At 47.7% G+C, this 17,188-nt stretch overlaps 1 protein-coding gene across 1 annotated transcript in view; it reads right to left on the reverse strand.

Moving 5' to 3' along the window:
- Window positions 1-7,736: 7,736 nt before the first annotated feature.
- The window catches only part of LOC129708322 (glucose-fructose oxidoreductase domain-containing protein 1-like), a 71,546-nt gene continuing 62,094 nt past the window's right edge, over window positions 7,737-17,188 (reverse strand). Inside the window, 1 exon segment of the mRNA XM_055653998.1 lies at window positions 7,737-15,970. Within this exon segment, the coding sequence (XP_055509973.1) occupies window positions 15,051-15,970 (920 nt within the window). The 3' untranslated portion in view covers window positions 7,737-15,050.

Here is a 17,188-nt window from a genome sequence, read left to right on the forward strand (position 1 = left end):
GGCAACCCAGGCGGAATATGAGGTGCTGTTCCTCCAATTTCCGCTGTTGCTCACTCTGGCAATGGAGGAGACCCAGGACAGAGAGGTCGGATTGGGATTGGGAGGGGGAGTTGAAGTGCTGAGCCACCGGGAGGTCAGGTTGGTTATTGCGGACTGAGCGGAGGTGTTCGGCGAAACGATCGCCCAACCTACGCTTAGTCTCCCCGATGTAAATCAGCTGACACCTAGAGCAGAGGATGCAGTAGATGAGGTTGGAGGAGATGCAGGTGAATGCATTTTGTTGTCTCTGTACTGTACACTGACAATGACAATTAAAATTGAATCTGAATCTGAACCTTTGTCGCACCTGGAACGCTCGCTTGGGTCCTTGAATGGAGTCGAGGGGGGAGGTGAAGGGACAGGTGTTGCATTTCTTGCGGTTGCAACGGAAAGTACCCGGGGAGGGGGTGGTGCGGGAGGGAAGGGAAGAATTGACAAGGGAGTTGCGGAGGGAGCGGTCTTTCTTGAACACTTTCTTATCCTTCTTGAACACTTTGTCTACTCAACTGCGATGTCTCCTCAAGGTATGCCTACTTTGAAGAAGTTCTCCTCTCTCCGGAGCCAGTTTCACAACCTCCTTGTCTTCCAGCATCTGCAGTTCCTTCTTGAACACTTCGTCAAAGATGGCTGCCGTGCCAGAGTAACAATAATGAGCGCAGCGGGGCATGCCGGTAGGTGTAGTCCAAACATACCGTCACTCCTGTGCCACCGCCCGTCGCCGGGGTGACCATATGACTACAACTCCCAATGTGCACCGCGGGAGCGGTCCCCAGTGGAGGTCTCTCTATAAGGGAGTCCTCCCCCTTTACATCTGGGACCTGGGGTGTAGAGTGTTGCAGGTAGACAAAAATGCTGGAGAAACTCAGCGGGGTGTGAAGGAAATAGGCAACGTTTCGGGCCGAAACGTTGCCTATTTCCATCGCTCCATAGATGCTGCCTCACCCGCTGAGTTTCTCCAGTATTTTTTGTCTACCTTTGATTTTCCAGCATCTGCAGTTCCTTCTTAAACATGGAGAGTGTTGCACATGGCTGTGGCCTGCAGCAGATACTTGAGCCGGTTCACGGACTCGCCAGCCGCCTGCCACTTCTGCGACGGGGAAGAGACCGTGTTTCATTTGTACGTGCAGTGTGACAGGTTGCAGCCCCTGTTCAACTATCTGAAGGGGGTGCTCCTCATGTTTTGGCTACATTTTTATCCCCACGCTCCTGATATTTGGGCACCCGGTTCAGAGAGGGGGGCTCTCCCTGTCGATCTGCTCCTGGGCCTGGCCATGCACCGGTCCAGGCAGCGGTTAGTCGACGGTCGCACCGGGGTTGGCTGCCTGCCACTTTTCTGTGCCTACGTCCGTGCCCGCGTGTCTCTGGAGAGGGAACATAAGGTGTCCAAGGAGACTCTGGAGGCCTTCCGTGAATGCTGGTCGCTGCGAGACGTCGAGTGTATTGTTGATAAAGTTGCCGAAGGGTCTTGACCCGATACGTCACCTATTCCTTCGCTCCATAGATGCTGCCTCACCCGCTGAGTTTCTCCAGCATTTTTGTTTACCTTCGATTTTTCCAGCATCTGCAGTTCTTTCTTAAATAGTAATTTGATGATCGTTTGTTTGTAAACTGTCAACATAGGCAGTCTTTGATTGAGTTAATACTCTGTATATTTATTTTTATTTTTTGAATAAAAGTATTTTGTATAATAAAATGTGGTCACCGGGGAGACACTGACTAAAGACATTTCTCCTCATCTCCTTTCTAAACGTATGTGTTTTTATTCTGAGGCTGTGGTCTCTGGTCCCAGATCTCCCGCACTTATAGGAATCTGAGGGTTAACCTTATCACGCAGAGGGAGGTAGATAGGTGTATGGGACGAGCTGCCAGAAGAGGTAGTTGAGGCTGGGACTATCACAATGTTTAAGAAACATTGAGACAGGTACATGGATAGGACAGGTTTGGAGAGATATGGGCCAAACGCAGGCAGGTGGGACTAGTGTACGATGGACACGTTGGACAATGTGAGCAAATTGGGCTGAAGGGCCTGTTTCAACACTGTATGACTCTATGACTGCAAATAAAGACCTGTAGGATTTGCTGCTTTAAACGTAGAGGAACGGGGCGCATAGAAGTCCACAGGATGGTCTCTGGGTGAAAGTTATTTCCTTCCTGTGTGTTGAAACCTGCACGCCTGTTTGCAGATGATTCTAAGCGTTTAAGAAAGAACTGCAGATGCTGGAAAAATCGAAGGTGGACAAAAGTGCTGGAGAAACCCAGCGGGTGAGACAGCATCTATGGAGCGGAGGAATAGGGTCGAGACGTCAAAGCTGAAGAAGTGTTTCGACCCGAAACGTCAACTATTCCTTCGCTCCATAGATGCTGCCTCACCCGCTGAGTTTCTCCAGAAATGTTGTCTACCTGCAGATGACACTAAAGTGGGTAGTATTGTAGATAGTGGATAGACATGGGGTGGCACAGCGGTAGAATTGCCGCATTACAGCGCCAGATAACGACTACAGGTGCTGTCCACGGAGTTTGTGCGTTCTCCCCGTGACCACGTGGGTTTTCTTCGGGAGCTCCAGTTTCCTCCCGCACTCCAAAGACGTCCAGGTTTGTAGGTTAATTGGCTTTGGTATAATGGTAAATGTTCCCTAGTGTATGTGTGTGTGTGTGTGTGTGTGTGTGTGTGTAGGGTAGTGTAAGTGTGCAGGGATCGCTGGGCGGTGCGGACTCGGTGGGCTGAAGTGCCTGTTTCCGTGCTGTATCTCTAAACTAAACTGAAACAAGGGAGATATTGTAGCAGCTGCTTTCGAAATAAGACCGGCCTTGCTAACAGTTGATTGTTTTCCCCTGATATTTGCAGCACTTTGTTCCAAACTCAGAGCTGCTGTAGATTTGGAAGCAACAGCAGGAGAAGATAAGCAAGAGAAAACACTGATTGGCTCTAGCCCAAGTGGGAGGAGAGAAGTGAGTCAGAGCGGGGAAAACAGTTGAAAACTGAGGAATTTGGTTTGTAAATTGGTAAATTAGGCAATTTATCAGTCAATATAAGCAAGACTGCTCTTATGGAGCGGCAGTGAGGGAGCGGCCTTGTGAGCGAAGTGCCCTGTGAGAAAAGTGTGAGTCTTTGGCTCGAGAGTCTTCGGCGAGGAGGCTGAGGAGAGGAGGCTATGCAAAACGCTGGAGAGGGAGAGATGAAAGAAGGAGATGTCATGCAAGCTGATTCAGTGCGATGCTTGCAGTATGTGGGAAGTCAAGTACACCGCTGGTGCCTCTGGCTGGTACAAATGCGAGAAGTGCATCCAGGTAGAGCTCCTGAAGGACCGTGTTGGGGAACTGGAGAAGCAAGTGGATGACCTCAGGTACGTCCGAGAAACGGAGTCGTTCCTCGACAAGTCCTACAGTAAGATTGTTACACCTAAGGTACTGGAAGAGAGAAGGCGGGAGAGGGTGAGATAGGGAGGGAAACATGGAATGCAAACGTCCCCGGGTGTTGTACCTCTTGTGAACAGGTTCACCCACTTAGAAGCTGTCGGAACAGAAGACGTGTTTACACTGAGCGGCGGACTGGCATGCGATGCGAATAGGGCTGTTGAGCCAAAACCAAAAAGGCCAAAGTCAGGCAAGGCCATTGCAGTGGGAGACTCCATTGTGAGAGGTATGGACAGGGGTTTCTGCGGCAACAGACGGGATTCGAGGATGGTGTGCTGCCTTCCTGGTGCCAGGATCCAGGATGTCACGGACAGAGTGCAGAAAATCCTCAAGGGCGAAGGTGAACAGCCGGAAGTGGTAGTGCATGTCGGCACAAACGATGTCGGAAAGAAGGGGATGAATATTCTGCAGCGTGACTTCAGAGAGCTCGGAAAAATTCTGAAAAGCAGGACATCCAGGGTTGTTATCTCCGGTTTGATTCCAGTTCCTCGTGCTGGCGAGAGCAGGAACAGGGAGATACGGGACCTGAATGTGTGGCTGAGGAACTGGTGCACGGGGCAGGGATTTAGATTCTTAGATCACTGGGATCTGTTTTGGAGTAAGGGGGAACTGTACAAAAGGGACAGATTGTATCTCAACAGGTGGGGGATCAGCATTCTGGCAGGCAGGTTTGCCACAACTACATGGGTGGTTTTAAACTGAATAAGGGGGGTGGGTGTCAAATGGGATAGTTGAGGATGGAGTTAAAGGGAAAGGGTTTCTTAAATGTGTGAGCGGAGAGACAGAGGGGTGTAAAATGAGGGTAGAAGCAATAGGTAGCAAGGTGAAAAGTAAAAGTGTCAGGCAGACAAATCCAGGGCAAAAATCAAAAAGGGCCACTTTTCAACATAATTGTCTAAGGGGTAAGAGTGTTGTAAAAACAAGCCTGAAGGCTTTGTGTCTCAATGCAAGGAGCATTCGTAATAAGGTGGATGAGTTGAATGTGCAGATAGCTATTAATGACTATGATATAGTTGGGATCACGGAGACATGGCTCCAGGATGACCAAGGCTGGGAGCTGAACATCCAGGGATATTCAATATTCAGGAGGGATAGACAGAAAGGGAAAGGAGGTGGAGTGGCGTTGCTGGTTAGAGAGCAGATTAACGCAATAGAAAGGAAGGACATTAGCTTGGAGGATGTGGAATCAATATGGGTAGAGCTGCGAAACACTATGGGGCAGAAAACGCTAGTGGTAGTTGTGTACAGGCCACCTAACAGTAGTAGCGGAGTTGGGGATGGCATCAAACAGGAAATTAGAAATGCATGCAACAAAGGTAAAACAGTTATAATGGGGGACTTCAATCTACATATAGATTGGGTGAATCAAATTGGCAAGGATGGTGAGGAAGAGGATTTCTTGGAATGTATGCGGGATAGTTTTCTAAACCAACATGTAGAGGAACCAACGAGAGAGCAGGCTATTCTAGATTGGGTATTGAGTAATGCGGAAGGGTTAGTTAGCAGTCTTGATGTGCGTGGCCCCTTGGGCAAGAGTGACCATAATATGGTTGAGTTCTTCATTAGGATGGAGAGTGACATTGTTAATTCAGAAACAAGGGTTCTGAACTTAAAGAAAGGTAACTTTGAGGGTATGAGACGTGAATTCGCCAAGATAGACTGGCAATTGATTCCTAAGGCATTTAAAGACTGCATGGATGAACTACAACAATTGCTCATCCTAGTTTAGCAAAAAAATAAATCAGGGAAGGTAGTGCATCCGTGGATAACAAGGGAAATCAGGGATATAATCAAAACAAAATATGATGCGTACAAATTAGCCAGAAAAGGCAGCCTACCAGAGGACTGGGAGAAATTCCAGCACAGGAGGACAAAGGGCTTAATTAGGAAAGGGAAAATAGATTATGAAAACAAACTGGCCGGGAACATAAAAATTGACTGCAAGAGCTTTTATGGATATGTGAAGAGAAAAAGATTAGTTAAAAGAAATGTAGGTCCCTTGCAGTCAGAAACAGGTGAATTGATCATGGGGAACAAGGACATGGCAGACCAATTGAATACTTTGGTTCTGTCTTCACTAAGGAAGACATAAATAATCTGCAGGAAATGACAGGGGACCGGGGGTCAAATGAGATGGAGGAACTGAGTGAAATCCAGGTTAGCCGGGAAGTGGTGTTAGGTAAATTGATTGGATTAAAGGCCGATAAATCCCCAGGGCCAGATAGGCTGCATCCCAGAGTACTTAAGGAAGTAGCCCCAGAAATAGTGGATGCATTAGTGATAATTTTTCAAAACTCTTTAGATTCTGGAGTAGTTTCTGAGGATTGGACGGTAGCTAATGTAACCCCACATTTTAAAAAGGGAGGGAGAGAGAAAACGGGGAATTACAGACAAGTTAGACTAACGTCGGTGGTGGGGAAACTGCTAGAATCAGTTATTAAAGATGGGATAGCAGTACATTTGCAAAGTGGTGAAATCATTGGACAAAGTCGGCATGGATTTATGAAAGGTAAATCATGTCTGACGAATCTTATAAAATTTTTCGAGGATGTAACGAGTAGAGTGGATAAGGGAGAAACAGTGGATGTGTTATATGTGGACTTTCAGAAGGCTTTCGACAAAGTCCCACATAAGAGATTAGTATACAAACTTAAAGCACATGGTATTGGGGGTTCAGTATTGATGTGGATAGAGAACTGGCTGGCAGACAGGAAGCAAAGAGTAGGAGTAAACGGGTCCTTTTCACAATGGCAGGCAGTGACTAGTGGGGTACCGCAAGGCTCAGTGCTGGGCCCCCAGCTATTTACGATATATATTAATGATTTGGACGAGGGAATTGAATGCAACATTTCCAAATTTGCGGATGACACGAAGCTGGGGGGCAGTGTTAGCTGTGTGGAGGATGCTAGGAGGCTGCAAGGTGACTTGGATAGGCTGGGTGAGTGGGCAAATACATGGCAGATGCAGTATAATGTGGATAAATGTGAGGTTATCCACTTTGGTGGCAAAAACAGGAAAATAGACTTTATCTGAATGGTGGCCGATTAGGAAAGGGGGAGATGCAACGAGACCTGGGTGTCATGGTACACCAGTCATTAAAAGTAGGCATGCAGGTGCAGCAGGCAGTGAAGAAGGCGAATGGTATGTTAGCATTCATAGCAAAAGGATTTGAGTATAGGAGCAGGGAGGTTCTATTGCAGTTGTACAGGGTCTTGGTGAGACCACACCTGGAGTATTGCCTACAGTTTTGTCCCTAATCTGAGGAAGGACATTCTTGTCATAGAGGGAGTACAGAGAAGGTTCACCAGACTGATTCCTGGGATGTCAGGACTTTCATATGAAGAAAGACTGGATAGACTCGGTTTGTACTCGCTAGAATTTAGAAGATTGAGGGGGGATCTTATAGAAATTTACAAAATTCTTAAGGGGTTGGACAGGCTAGATGCAGAAAGATTGTTCCCGATGTTGGGGAAGTCCAGAACAAGGGGTCACAGTTTAAGGATAAGGGGAAAATCTTTTAGGACCGAGATGAGGAAAACATTTTTCACACAGAGAGTGGTGAATCTGTGGAATTCTCTGCCACAGAAGGTAGTTGAGGCCAGTTCATTGGCTATATTTAAGAGGGAGTTAGATGTGGCCCTTGTGGCTAAAGGGATCAGGGGATATGGGGAGAAGGCAGGTACAGGATACTGAGTTGGGTGATCAGCCATGATCATATTGAATGGCGGTGCAGGCTTGAAGGGCCGAATGGCCTACTCCTGCACCTATTTTCTATGTTTCTATGCTTCTTGTGACCAGCCTGCATTGGTCAGAGCTGATTTTTGCTTAGACAATAAACAATAGGTGCAGGAGTAGGCCCTTCGGCCCTTCGAGCTAGCACCGCCATTCACTGTGATCATGGCTGATCATCCCCAATCAGTACTCCGTTCCTGCCTTCTCCCCATATCTCCTGACTCCGCTGTCTTTAAGAGCCCTATAGCTCTCTCTTGATAGTATCCAGAGAACCGGCTTCCACCGCCCTCTGAGGCTGAGAATTCCACAGATTCACAACTCTCTGTGTGAAAAAGTGTTTCCTCATCATCGTTCTAAATGGCTTACCCTTTATTCTTAAACTGTGGCCCCTGGTTCTGGACTCCCCCAACATCGGAAACATGTTTCCTGCCTCTCACATTTCCATAATAAAGATTATTAACCACTTTGTGTCGAAGGTAGACACAAAAAGCTGGGGTAAATCAGTGGGACACGAGAGTAGGAATGGGTGACGTTTTGGGTCGAGACCCTTTGGGTGAGTTACTCCAGCTTTTTGTGCCTATCTTCGGTTTAAACCAGCATCTGCAGTTCCTTCTTACACATTACTCTTAAGTCCACTTCGTGTCCTTCTGTGCATTAACCAGCTTCTCCAGTTCTTTGGTAGACAAAAGTGCCGGAGAAACTCAGCGGGTGCGGCAGCATCTATGGAGCGAAGGAAATAGGCAACATTTCGGGCCTTCGCTCCATAGATGCTGCCGCACCTGCTGAGTTTCTCCAGCACTTTTGTTTACCTTCGATTTTCAAGCATCTGTAGTTCCTTCTTGAACATTTGCAGTTCTTTCTTGCGACACTACTATTGATGTAGACACAAGGAACTGCAGATGCCGATGTAGACACAAGGAACTGCAGATTACCAAAAAAAGGACAAAGTGCTGGAAGATCTCAGTGGATCAGGCAGCATCACTGGAGAAAGTGGATAGGTGACATTTTGGTCAGAACGCTTTATCAGACAACATTATTATTTAGCCCATATCCCGTCTAAACCTTTTCTATCCATGTACCTGTCCAAGTATTTTTTTAAATGTTGTTATATGCTGTTTTGCAATATTGTGAGTCTGTGGAATTCTCTGCCTCAGAGGGCGGTGGAGGCAGGTTCTCTGGATACTTTCAAGAGAGAGCTAGATAGGGCTCTTAAAGATAGCGGAGTCAGGGGATATGGGAAGAAGGCAGGAACAATCAGGAGCCCCTGATTGGGGATGATCAGCCATGATCACATTGAATGGCGGTGCTGGCTCAAAGGGCCAAATGGCCTACTCCTGCACCTATTGTCTATTGTCCTGCATCTCTCCTAGTCTACGTGGTTGAAAGATTCAAGTTCCTCGGAGTCAATATCACCAGCAACTTGTCCTGGACCACCCATATTGAAGCAACGGCAAAGAAAGCACACCAACGCCTCTACTTCCTTAGAAGGCTCAGGAAGTTCAGCATGTCCCCGACAACTCTCACCAACTTCTGCAGATGCGCCGCAGAAAGCATTTGATCGGGGATCTCTCGGGGGGGAAAAAACCCACGCAGGTCACGAGGAGAACGTACAAACTCCGTAAAGACAGCACCCGTAGTCGGGATGGAACCCGGGCCTGTGGCGCTATGAGGCAGCAACTCTACCGCTGCGCCACCGTGCCACCCTGTTAAAAGCACCACATCCATTTCCTTAAAATAAAAGTTCTTTTAATTTTTATTTTTATCAGAGGAAAACATTGTTTTAACATTGTCAACAATTACGCAAAATATACACAGTAATGCTTCATGCTTTCATTTCCATAAAGTAATATTTAATACAATCGACAATAGTTTAAACGGCATACATGTGGTTTCTTGGTTTCATGGTTCTCCAAAATATTCCAAATGGAATTTAAACTGGAGGTGGATTGTATACATGTAGCCGATTGAGCCTCATTGTAATCAGTAAATTAAACTTGCTGCCTAATAATCGGTCATAGGCTTTTGATGAATGTGACCATTTTAATTTTAGGTTAGTTTAGGAAACAGCGCGGAATCAGGCCATTCGGCTCACCGCTCCGACCCGCACACTAACACTACCCTACACACACTAGAGACAATGTTACATTTACACCAAGCCAATTAACCTACACAGGAGGTGGGCGAAAACCGAAGATCTCGGAGAAAACCCACGGAAGTCCCGGGGAGAAGGTACAAACTCCGTACAGACAGCACCTGTAGTCGGGATGGAACCGGGTCTTTGGCGCAGTGAGGCAGCAACTCTACCGCTGTGCCACCGTGCCAGCCGTTAATTCCCTCAACGACCACAAATGGGACACAAATCTATACTTATCCACAGGAAGAGCAATGATTAAAAAATGGATTTCAAACATGTGGCCAGCTAACTACCCCAGGAAAATACTGTTCACGTCTTTAGAATACTTTCGAAGGTGCATCGCACAGACCAGACTCCCCACCATTGACTCCACCTTACACTCCACACTGCCTCTTCTTGGATAGAGTGGATGTGGAGAGGATGTTTCTACTAGTGGGAGAGTCTAGGACCAGAGGTCACAGCCTCAGAATTAAAGGACATTCCTTTAGGATGGAGATGAGGAGGATTTTTAGGATGAATCTGTGGAATTCATTGCCACAGAAAGCTGTGGAGGCAAAGTCAGTGAATATTTTAAAGTGGAGATTGACAGATTTTTGATTAGAACGGGTGCCAGGCGTTATGAGAAGGCAGGAGAATGGGGTTAGGAGGGAGAGATAGATCAGCCATGATTGAATGGCGGACTAGGCTTGATGGGCTGAATGGCCTAATTCTGCTCCTATCACATCTACTTAACCCCATATGTATGTTTTGGAGAGTTTGGTACATTGTATACATCAACTTTTCACACCAATGGAGTGTGGCAGCTAAAGTTAAATAATCAAACCTTATCGAAAATGTTTGACATTTATCACTGCCCTCATACATTGTTTATGATCGTAGCTTTAAAATTGTAAATCTAGTTTATGATCATGTGGTAGGAGCAGAATTAGGCTATTCGGCCCATCAAGTCTACTCTGCCATTCAATCATGTCTGATCTATCTCTCCCTCCTAACCCCATTCTCCTGCCTTCTCCCCATAACCTCCGACACCCGTACTAATCAAGAATCTATCTATCTCTGCCTTAGAAATATCAATTGACTTGGCCTCCACAGCCGTCTGGCAATGGATTCCACAGATTCACCACCAAATCATATTTTTTCAATTTAGTTTAGAAGGATGAGGGAGGGATCTCACTGAAACCATAATTGCTCCAAAGAAGCGCGTGCAGGCAAAATTCCATTGAGAGCAAATTCCCACAGAAATGGTTCCTATCACCATCTATCCTGGGTAAAATCCTTGTGGAGGGAACTGTGCACATGGAAAACAGGCACAGTTAGATCCCGTCTCCAAACTCCAGTGTCGTCGACTTACAAACATTTGCAAAAAGCTCGACTGCTCTCTCCTCAAAGGCATGACATCATTTAAGATTCATAAAAGATATTCAAAGGTAGACACAAAATGCTGGAGTAACTCAGCGGGACAGGCAGCACCTATGGTGAGAAGGAATGGGTGACATTTCGGGTCGAGACCCTTCTTCAGACTGATGTCAGGGGAGGGGGCGGGACCGAGATAGAATGTAGTCGGAGACAGTAAGACTGGTGGGAGAACTGGGAAGGTGGAGGGGATGGGGAGAGAGGGAAAGCAAGGGCTATCTGAAGTTAGAGAAGTCAATGTTCATACCGCTGGGGTGTAAGCTACCTGAGCGAAATATGAGGTGCTGCTGCTCCAATTTGCGCTGGGCCTCACTCTGACAATGGAGGAGGCCCAGGTCAGTTTGGGAATGGGGAGGGGGAGTTGAAGTGCTGAGCCACCGGGAGATCAGGTAGGTTAATGCGGACTGAGCGGAGGTGTTCGGCGAAACGATGGCCGAGCCTGCGCTTGGTCTCGCCGATGTACAGAAGTTGTTGATATTCCTTGGATCTGTATATGAGGGCATGTAACATCAGAACAGTGTCCAGGACAAATTACACGCAACAGGATATTGTAACAGTGCATACCGAGTGCTTTACATATTACTAGCTTCACGTACGAGACAGCGCGGACAAAAAGCGCAACATTTATTCAGCTTAACAAACAAAACCCCCGCAAACCGTTAGCTAACAAGTCGAGACAGACACAGAATTAAGCTGAACTAACAATACAGAATCTTAAAATCCCTTCACAGTACTGAGACTCGTTGCTTTGTACACATTTTAAATAAAAAGCATTTTAACAAACTAAGTATGTTCTGTCCTATCAATCATAAATAAAATATAAATTTTGTACCGTCTCTGGTACTAGCTTTTTTTTCATCCCCTTGATAAATATTTTGTCCTGCATATATACAGATATTCATGCTAAGAATACTATAAATAACACAAATATTTCACAGACATGTATCCTCTGTACAGACAACATCGCGTTTCAAGAAACAAAACATGAAATCAACACATTTCATCATGAATATTAATTTTCATCTCATCATTAATAATATCTAATTTCAAAAACAAATGCAGAGCGCTGTTTTGAGTGAGCGCTTTCATTCACAGCCAGGAACTGTTTTATGGAATTCAGGCATTGTTTAGTTTTGTTTAGTTTAGAGATACAGCGCGGAAACATAACCTTCGGCCCACCGAGTCCGCGCCAACCAGCGATCCCCGCACGCTAGCAATATTCTACACGCAATAGGGACAATTTATAATTTATAGAGCAGAGATGGATAGATTCTTGATTAGTACGGGTGTCAGAGGTTACGGGGAGAAGGCAGGAGAATGGGGTTAGGAAGGAGAGATAGATCAGCCACAATTGATGGGCCGAATGGCCTAATTCTGCTTGTGAGCATATGAGCTTCTGAAACTTATGAACATGGAGACGAGGAAACACTTTTTCTCACAGAGAGTTGTGAGTCTGTGGAATTCTCTGCCTCAGAGGGCGGTGGAGGTCGGTTCTCTGGATACTTTCAAGAGAGAGCTAGATAGGGCTCTTAATGATAGCGGAGTCAGAGGATATGGGGAGAAGGCAGGAACGGGGTACTGATTGGGGATGATCAGCCATGCTCACGTTGAATGGCGGTGCTGACTCTAAGGGCCGAATGGCCTACTCCTGCACCTATTGTCTATTGACTCTCTCTCTCTCTCGACTATCTTTGGAAGCTACACCTTTCAGTTGTCGCGGTTCCAGTCACTGCAACTGCCTCCCTTTGTCTCACTGATGCTTAAATTCTTCGATAAGCCACTCACTAAAATGTAATAACAAGGAACTTTTTAAGGATATTTTTGTAAGGCAGGGATTGACAGGTTGTTGATTAGTACGGGTGTCAGGGGTTAGGCGTCGAAGGCAGGAGAACGGGGTTGAGAAGGAGAGATAGATCCGCCGTGATTGAATGGCGGAGTGGACTTGATGGGCCGAATCACGAAACAGGGACCTAGGTTTAAGGTGAGAGGGGAAAGGTTTAATAGGAACCCGAGGGGCGACTGTGCAGAAGGTGGTGAGTATATGGAATAGGCTGCTGCAAGAGGTAGTTGAGGCAGGTACTATATTATTAAAAAGACATTTGCACAGGTTTAGTGGAATATGGGCCAGACGCGGGCAGGTGGGACTCGTGTAGACGGGGCATGTTGGTTGGTGTGGGCCAGTTGGGCCGAAGGGCCTGTTTCCACGCTGTATGACTCTATAAGTCTACATTCTTCACATTGCAAGGAATTCCTCTCTGTCACTTCTGCTGCAAAAGCAACTGGTATTGCATGCACTTTGCATAGTAAACTGCGCCTAGCGGCCTCAAAATATAAAAAAATATATGTAATTTCTGATAACAGGGGTCATTTTATGATCTAGTGCTTCCCGCCACACAACTTTGTGCAATGGTTAACAGGAACAAAGAATTTCTGCAAATCATTTTTTTTTTTGCATATCAGGCTCAACACATTCAGTCAACATATAATTAATAGATCGCCGCATGCAAAGATGCTTTCTCCTGTTCTGCAATGTTCTGGGATACTAAACTGTAAAATGTACCCCATTTCCCAACATGATAAACTCAAACTAAAGTCCCAACTTACTGGGATGATAACACATCGAACAGAAATGAAGAAACAATTGTCATTTCAAGAGCCTACAATGGCCCTCGTTTGGGTGATCAATCATCAATCGCGCGACTTGTTGATCTCAATACGGGTCCGTCACCGATTTTCCGGCACCCCTCGCTTCCGGAGCCTTTCCCGACTATCCGTTTCGCCGGACCGACTGAGGTCATGGCCAAAGATCCTATAGACCACTAGATAGATCACTCCTGCTAAATGCAATGGGCTGACGTGTAGTACGCAACCCAGCGGAACGTGGGCCTTTTTTTCATCCATTTCCATAACCGGACCCGACCCGACCCGACTCGCAGTGTAATCAACGTTGCGGGGGAACAGTTTGTGTTAATAAATTATAATTCTGAAAATGAGGAGAAGATTTTTACCAAATAACTTTTATTTTTACGAGGATGTTTCCGTAACCAGCTTCCGTCTCCGCACTAGTATCCTATGGGATCTTTGGTGCGGAGACGGAAGCCGGTTATGGGAATGGGGCCTTAAATTACCCATGAATCTGCCCATGACCGTACTACGTCTTTTTCGTCATGGGCTATCTTGCTCACTATAGGATCTTTGGTCTCTGCCTCCGAGAGGAGTCCGACAGTTGCGGAACGTTCCGCCGAGGGGGCCGATATACCGGCCCACAAAGTCGGCCTCGGGAGTCGGCCACAGGAGCGGATCTGCCGGCTCCGGCCGGGCCGGAGTTCCAGAGACCCTGGCCGCAGGGGGGCAGGTTCGATCCGCCAATCGGCCGCGGAAGTCCCGATGAGGTCGAGATCGGCCGCCTCACCCGGCCTTGGCGCCACTTTCTCGTGGGAACTCTTGTATAATTTTGTCCGGATTAAAGGAGGTGTCGGACCACCGCTTGCCGGGAAATCGGTGGTGGACGTTAGTTTAGCTTGGAGATACAGCGCGGAATCAGGTCCTCCGGTCCTCACTGACCCCTGTACACTAACACTACCCTACACACACCAGGGACAATTTACCTTTACACCAAGCCAATTAACCTACAAACCTGTACGTCTTTGGAGCGTGGGAGGAAACCGAAGGACTTGGAGAAAACCCACGCAGGTCACGGGGAGAACGTGCAATCTCTGTGCCCGTAGTCGGGATCGAACCCGGGTCTCCGGCGCTGTGTGGCAGCAACTCTACCGCTCCACCACCGTGACGCCCTGTAATTCTATTCTTGCCACTCACATCGGTTTACATTTACTTGGCATGTCGCAAATACATTTTGTAGACATGCCAACATTTATTAAGCCAGGGAAGCCCATGCTATTCATGCTACAAGCTTTGGGTACAAAATCGTGAGGGGAATAGATTGGGTGGACGCATGGAGTCTCTTGCCCAGAGTGGGGGAATCGAGGACCAGGGGACATAGGTACAAGGTGAAGGGAAAAAGATTTTAGGGATCTAAGCGGTAACTGTTCAGTTGTGGGTGTGTTTAACGAGTTGCCGGAGGAGGTAGTTGAGGCTGGGACTATCCCAACGTTTATGATACAGTTAGACAGGTAGATGGATAGGACAGGTTTGGAGGGAGATGGGCCAAGCGCAGGCAAGTGGGACTAGTGTAGCTGGGGCATGTTGGCCGGTGTGGGTAAGTTGGGCCGAAGGGCCTGTTTCCACACTGTATCACTCTATGCTCATTGAAAGGTTTGCCTTGCACCCTGGCTGAGACGACTTGCTGTGGAGGTTATCAGTACAGTAGGGACATTCGACTTCGACGCATTGCCTCACTGATCAGATAAGCGGGGCTGATCTCGGGTTCTTCCGTCATGACCTCGATGTTCTGCCACTCGCCCGTCTCGTTGGACTTCTTGATGGTGTCCACCACCGAGAGGGCGTACAGGCAGTCCTCGAAGGTTGCTGCCATGGACAGAGGCCTCCCGTCCCAGGTGCGCCGGTCCTCCTGGTCTTGGAAGGCCTGGCGGATGGCCCGCACCATCATCACGGTGCCGCGGAGGAAGGGGACGGGGCAGTCGCGGAAGGCCTTCTCCGGCAGGAGCCCGTCGCTCAGCGGGGCCGAGTCCTCCAGGATCAGCTCCCTCCGGCCCGAGCTGTTGCGCTGGCCGTGCAGGTCGCTGCCGCTCACGGTCAGCCGGCCGGCCGAGCCCACCACCGTCACGTCCTGCTTGAAGTCCCCCGGCACGTTGAAGTTGAGCGTGACGGTGCAGCACGCGCCGGCCTCCAGCACCATCTGGAAGGTGCAGAAGTCGTCGCTGGTGATCTGCCGGATGCCCCGGATGTGCTCCGTCTGCTTGACGAAGGTCTTGAGGAAGCCGTGGACCTTGACGGCCCTCTGGCCGGTCAGGAAGGTCAGCAGGTCGATGATGTAGCTGCCCACCGAGTGGAGGCCCCCGCCGCCCATCAGGTCATCGCAGCTCCAGTTGTACTTCTTGCCCAGGAGGCTCCCGCTGTGGACCTGCACCTCACAGATCATGGGCTCCCCCACGTAGCCCTCCTGGATCATCTGCTTCATCTTGACGAAGGCCGGCAGGAAGCGCAGCGCGTTGCCCATGATGCTCATCAGTTTGGGGTAATAGTGGGCGGCCGACATCATCTGGAACGCATCCAGAGGCGTCGCTGCTCGGTCGCAGATGACATTCTTCCCAATTCCTGGTGGAAGAAGGGGAGAATAAACGACGTTAGCGTGTGGTCACCTCTTTACATGTTTAATCAATAATGTTTTATAGGGGGGTTGCAAGTAAGGTCATGGGTCATAGGGCTCGACGCACGGAGCCGCTAAATCCAACTGGAAGACATCCGTCACTTCCGGTACATGTTATTAATGCTAGAAACGCGTACTTTTCTACCTGTTAAAAACCGCCAAAACGTTGAATTGTTGTGCTGAAAAAAATTGTGGGAGTCGGGGTAAGTGTGAGAGACATGTACCCAACTTTAGAATTCCAAACGTGAAGTGAAATGAAGGTATAGAGAAGCGAGAACTGAAGGGATTACAGCAGCTAAAGTGCTTGGTAAACATTGAAAATATTGGGAATTATCGCGTTTGCTCACTGCATATCATCAACAGTAAGGCATTATTTGTGTTTTTTCTAAAGCACACGGCATTGGGGGTTCAGTATTGATGTGGATAGAGAACTGGCTGGCAAACAGGAAGCAAAGAGTAGGAGTAAACGGGTCATTTTCACAATGGCAGGCAGTGACTAGTGGGGTACCCCAAGGCTCAGTGCTGGGACCCCAGCTATTTACAATATATATTAATGATCTGGATGAGGGAATTGAAGGCAATATCTCCAAGTTTGCGGATGACACTAAGCTGGGGGGCAGTGTTAGCTGTGAGGAGGATGCTAGGAGACTGCAAGGTGACTTGGATAGGCTGGGTGAGTGGGCAGATGTTTGGCAAATGCAGTATAATGTGGATAAATGTGAGGTTATCCATTTTGGTGGCAAAAACGGGAAAGCAGACTATTATCTAAATGGTGGCCGATTGGGAAAGGGGGAGATGCAGCGAGACCTGGGTGTCATGGTACACCAGTCATTGAAGGTAGGCATGCAGGTGCAGCAGGCAGTAAAGAAAGCGAATGGTATGTTGGCTTTCATAGCAAAAGGATTTGAGTATAGGAGCAGGGAGGTTCTACTGCAGTTGTACAGGGTCTTGGTGAGACCACACCTGGAGTATTGCGTACAGTTTTGGTCTCCAAATCTGAGGAAGGACATTATTGCCATAGAGGGAATGCAGAGAAGGTTCACCAGACTGATTCCAGGATGTCAGGACTGTCTTATGAAGAAAGACTGGATAGACTTGGTTTATACTCTCTAGAATTTAGGAGATTGAGAGGGGATCTTATAGAAACTTACAAAATTCTTAAGGGG

Source organism: Leucoraja erinacea, chromosome 2 (genome assembly GCF_028641065.1).
Source record: "Leucoraja erinacea ecotype New England chromosome 2, Leri_hhj_1, whole genome shotgun sequence".
NCBI lineage: Eukaryota > Metazoa > Chordata > Chondrichthyes > Rajiformes > Rajidae > Leucoraja > Leucoraja erinaceus.